Source organism: Oncorhynchus mykiss, chromosome 9 (assembly GCF_057628025.1).
Source record: "Oncorhynchus mykiss isolate SJ-2025 chromosome 9, ASM5762802v1, whole genome shotgun sequence".
Taxonomy (NCBI): Eukaryota; Metazoa; Chordata; class Actinopteri; order Salmoniformes; family Salmonidae; genus Oncorhynchus; species Oncorhynchus mykiss.
Window position 1 is genome coordinate 69319991 of NC_143030.1, and position 4908 is coordinate 69324898.

At 38.5% G+C, this 4908-nt stretch overlaps 1 protein-coding gene across 1 annotated transcript in view; it reads left to right on the forward strand.

Moving 5' to 3' along the window:
* Window positions 1-1387: 1387 nt before the first annotated feature.
* LOC110532654 (arf-GAP with GTPase, ANK repeat and PH domain-containing protein 2) overlaps window positions 1388-4908 on the forward strand; it is a 34719-nt gene continuing 31198 nt past the window's right edge. The window contains exon 1 of the mRNA XM_021616730.3: window positions 1388-1794. Within this exon, the coding sequence (XP_021472405.2) occupies window positions 1632-1794 (163 nt within the window). The 5' untranslated portion in view covers window positions 1388-1631. The remainder of the gene's footprint in view (window positions 1795-4908) is intronic.

The following is a 4908-nucleotide window of genomic DNA, read 5'->3' on the forward strand; positions in this document are numbered from 1 at the left end:
TGAAATTTTACATTTTGAAAAATTCATGTAAAATCTTGTGAGGTTAAAATGGACAAACTAAAGTGTGTGCAATATGTAGGCCCGCTGAGTGGACATTCTGAATCTTGTCCCTAACTGCTGTTGGTGGCCTTAAGGAAAACTACAGGTAAATGTCTGTCCTGAAACTGTCTTTACCTCAGTATTTTTGATTTTACAAGACAAGTCAGTTAAGAAAAAAATTCTTATTCCCAATAGAACAGGAATAGTTGGTTAACTCCCTTGTTCAGGGGCAGAAGGACAGATTTTTACCTTGTCAGCTCAGGGATTTGATCCTGCAACCTTTTGGTTCCTAGTCCATCCACTCTAACCACTAGGTTACCTGGAAGTATACTTCCTCAGGTATATCATCTGCAACCTGAGAAATAACCCCTTGACAGGCGCCCTGCGTAGGAAATCCACACGCAAAACCTTCCATTCAAAAATATTCTGTTGAGGTGCAAAGCACAGTTCTTCTGTTCCGCAGACACACCAAAAAACGTAATAAGACCAGCTCACACAAGTGAAAAGAGGGAGGAGGTGTCATGACGTATTCACAAGACATAAAATCATCAAGTCTGCGATCTCTGTGTTTAGAGTATTTAAAAGAGAAAATGTGCAAAATGTTCCAAATGTCATCATTTTTTAATAGAATATAATTCAATGCAGTAGGTTGGCTACTTTGACAAGCCTTGACAAGGATTAAGCAACATGGTTCAGAGAAATATGAGTGAGAGAGAGAGAGATTTTCCCTTTCCTACAACACTGTACATAGCCACAATATAACATTTGAAATGTCTCCATTCTGTTGAAACTTTTTTTGAGTGTAACGTTTACTGTTCATTTCTAATTGTTTATTTCACTTTTGCTTATTATCTATTTAACTTGCTTTGGCAATGTAAAAATGTTTCACATGCCAATAAAGCCCTTTGAATTAAATTGAATTGAGAGAGGAGGCTGGTGATTATTATGTAAACATGAACCTACTATGCATCACTGGGATTGACATTATGAGCCATGACACCCCATTTCAGATCCAAGCCTCACCATCTAGGGACAGAGGCTCTCATGTCATCTCAAATCAAATCTGGTTTTATTTGTCACATGCGCCAAATACAACAGTTGTAGACCTTACTGTGAAATGCTTACTTACAAGCTCTTAACCAACAATACAGTCCTACTGTTAATACATGTAGCTCAATAAACACCAACAGTGTACGTACATATTATACATGAAATTGTATAATCATGTAAATTCGAAACATTGGTGAGAAAATAGAGTGATTTTTGAATCCGCCGTAGGGACCTTTACAATGTGTAGGCTAGCCCTGGTGCACAGAAGACTCTCCTTTAACAAAAAGCAAGCAACCACACAGTAAAAAATATCGTTTGAAATAAGGAAGTGATTTCAAAGCCGTCAGAGGAAATTGAAAAACGTTGCAATGAGAGCTCTGGTGTCCTGCGATCTAAACTATTGAGTGTAACTTTCTCTTGGAGTATATTTTTTTTTGCATTTTAACGGAATGAACAGTTGTGGAATGAAAAAGAGAGGAGTTCAAATGGGCTGAAGCAAACTGGATTATTTACCCGGTTTATTTCAATCTACATACTTCAAGATGAATAGCAGCAATAAATTGTCTCAGTCAAGTGCCATAAGAGCAGAGGTAAAACGGCATGAATCCGTTCAGAACACAATCAACAAACTGTTTAAGCAGTTTGAGAGGGTTGGTGATCAGCAGCTCCGCTCTGGCCTTAAGGTTTACCTCCACAGTATTCAAGGTAAGCTCTCCTCTCATTACAACATGGGCAAGCTGTGTTTCACTTCAAATTAGAATATTCAATTTTCAATTGCTGTGACCTATACCATGGTGTTACTGAACTGAACTTGTCATATAGCATTCACACGTGATTTCTGCAGTTTTATGTTATAAACGAGTTTCTAGCTATGCTCTTTCTTGTTTTCGATGAGCCAATGTGAGGTCTTTCTTATCCCATCTTCTATAGTACAGTTACTTAGTGGTCCAGTCTGTTTGTCCCTTGTGAGTGTATTAGAAAAAACAACTGACTTCAGATCCTGATAAGATCAACCTCTTGTAGCTTCCTGTGTTTGACTGAGGTGGGGACTCTTTCTTCCTCACATCCTCTCTATCAGTTAAGTGACAACAATTGTAACTAACCTGTCTCTGTGGTCATTGCCATGGCAGCAGGTTTGTTCAACCCAGAACTCTGGGCTTCTAGCCTACTTCCTGTCTGTCTGCCACTCTTCTTATTCTTCTGTTGCTCTCAAAGCCACTTCCTCTCAGACCAGGACAGTTTCTCAGCACCATAGTTTGCATGTGAATCATGTCACTTTCGTCACTTCCTTCACCCACAGTTGTTTAGTTATTTTCTTGACTTCACAGAGACACAATGTATTACTCTCATCCTCATTCTCATTGTTAGTCTCTATTTAACAAGTGAATGAGATTAAATGACATAAAGTAATTGGTTAACCATTGCTATGTGGATCATGAATGTATGATTTAATAAAGGAGAGCTATTCACTCTCCTGTTTGACGGACGAGACAAAAAGTCACTAGAATAGTTGAGAGCCACTGGTGCTTTACTACTCTGTGTCTGTGTCCCAAATGGGACCCTATTGTCTTCATACTGCACATTTTATTATTATTTAACTAGGCAAGTCAGTTAAGAACACATTCCTATTTACAATGACGGCCTACCCTAGCCATACCCAGACAGCCCTGGGACAATTGTGCACTGCCCTATTGGACTCCCAATCACAACCAGATGTGATACAGCCTGGAATCGAACCAAGAACTGTAGTGACACCTCTTGCACTGAGATGCATTGCTTTAGACTGCTGCACCACTCTGGAGCCTTTTTCTGTTCTAGTATTTCTCTTTCTATGGCCCTCCCACAACCACTCCCCCACCCACCCCAACCAAAGGTGTCACCCCCTCAAAATGCTGCAAATATTTACACAAATAAGATAAGACCTGGAGGAAAAAATTAAGTATGAAGGGCTATGGTCGAAAGTAGTGCAAATGTACAGGAAATATGGTTCCATTTGGGACACAACATGTGTTGACCCGTTTTGAGTAGATTTGTCTGATCTGCCAGACCTCTGCATGGCCTTAGAGATATATGCCTAATATACATTCAAACATTTATTTTACATACAGTGCCTTCAGAAAGTATTCACACCCTTTGACTTTTTCCACATTTTGTTGTGTTACAGCCTGAATTCAAAATGTATTAACTTGAGATGTTGTGTCTCTACGCACAATACCCCATAATATCAAAGTGGAATTTTGTTTATTGAAATTTGTACAAAGTTAAAAATAAATAAAAAAATGGAAATGTCTTGAGTCAATAAGTATTCAACTCCCTTGTTATGGCAAGCCTAAACAAGTTCAGGATTTAAAATGTGCTTAAGAAGTCACATAATAAGTTGCATGGACTCACTCTGTGTGCAATAATAGTGTTTAACATGATTTAGAATGACAACTTCCTCTCTGTACCTCACACATACAATTATCTGTAAGGTCCCTCAGTCGAGCAGTGAATCTCAAACACCGATTCAACCACAAAGACCAAGGAGGTTTTCCAACGCCTCGCAAAGAAGGGCACCTATTGGTAGATGGGTAAAAAAAAGCAGACATTGAATATCCCTTGGAGCATGGTGAAGTTATTAATTACACTTTGGATGGAGTATCAATACACCCAGTCACTACAAAGACACGGGTGTCCTTCCTATCTCTTTTGCCGGAGAGGAAGGAAACCGCTCAGGGATTTCACCATGAGGCCAATGGTGACTTTATAACAGTTACAGAGTTTAGTGGCTGTGATAAAAGAGAAACTGAGGATGGATCAATAACATTGTAGTTACTCCACAATACTAATCTAAATGACAGAGGGAAAAAAAGGAAGCCTGTAGAGAATAACAAATATTCCAAAACATGCATCCTGTTTGCAATAAGGAACTAAAGTAAAACTGGAAAAAAAAATGTGGCAAAGAAATGAACTTCATGTCCTGAATACAGAGTGTTACGTTTGGAGCAAATCCAACACAACACAACACTGAGTACCACTCTTCATATTTTCAAGCATGGTGGTGGCTGCATCATGTTGTGGCTATGCTTGTCATCTGCCAGGACTAGGGAGTTTATTTTAACAAAAATAAACAGAATACAGCTAAGCACAGGCAAAGTCTTAGAGGAAATCCTGGTTCAGTCTGCTTTCCAATAGACACTGGGAGACACATTCACCTTTCAGCAGGACAATAACCTAAAACACAAGGCCAAATATACACTGGAGTTGCTTACTAAGACAACATTGAATGTTCCTGAGTGGCTTAGATACAGTTTTGACTTAAATCGGCTTGAAAATCTATGGAAATACTTGAAAATGTCTGTCTAGAAATGGCAATGATCAACAACCAAGTTGACAGAGCTTGAAGAATTATTTAAAGAATAAATGTGCAAATCCAGGTGTGCAAAGCCCTTAGAGACTTACCCAGAAAGACTCATAGCTGTAATCGCTGCCAATGGTGATCCTATCGTGTGATTACTGCTGTAAATTAGATATTTCTGTATTTCATTCTCAATACATTTTCAAAAATGTCAAAAAACATGTTTTCACTTCATCATTATGGGGAATTGTGTGTAGATGGGTGAGAAAAAATTATATTTAATCCATTTTGAATTCAGGCAGTAACACAACAAAATGTGAAATGAGTCAAAGGATATGAGTAAAATAATATACTTTCTGAAGGCTCTGTAATTCATAAGTTTGGCTATCAAAAGTTCAATAACAGCCATGATCAAAGAACGTCCATCTCAGATAGATGCCATTTGGGATGCTTACATAGTGTGGAGTACACTGGTGGAAAGA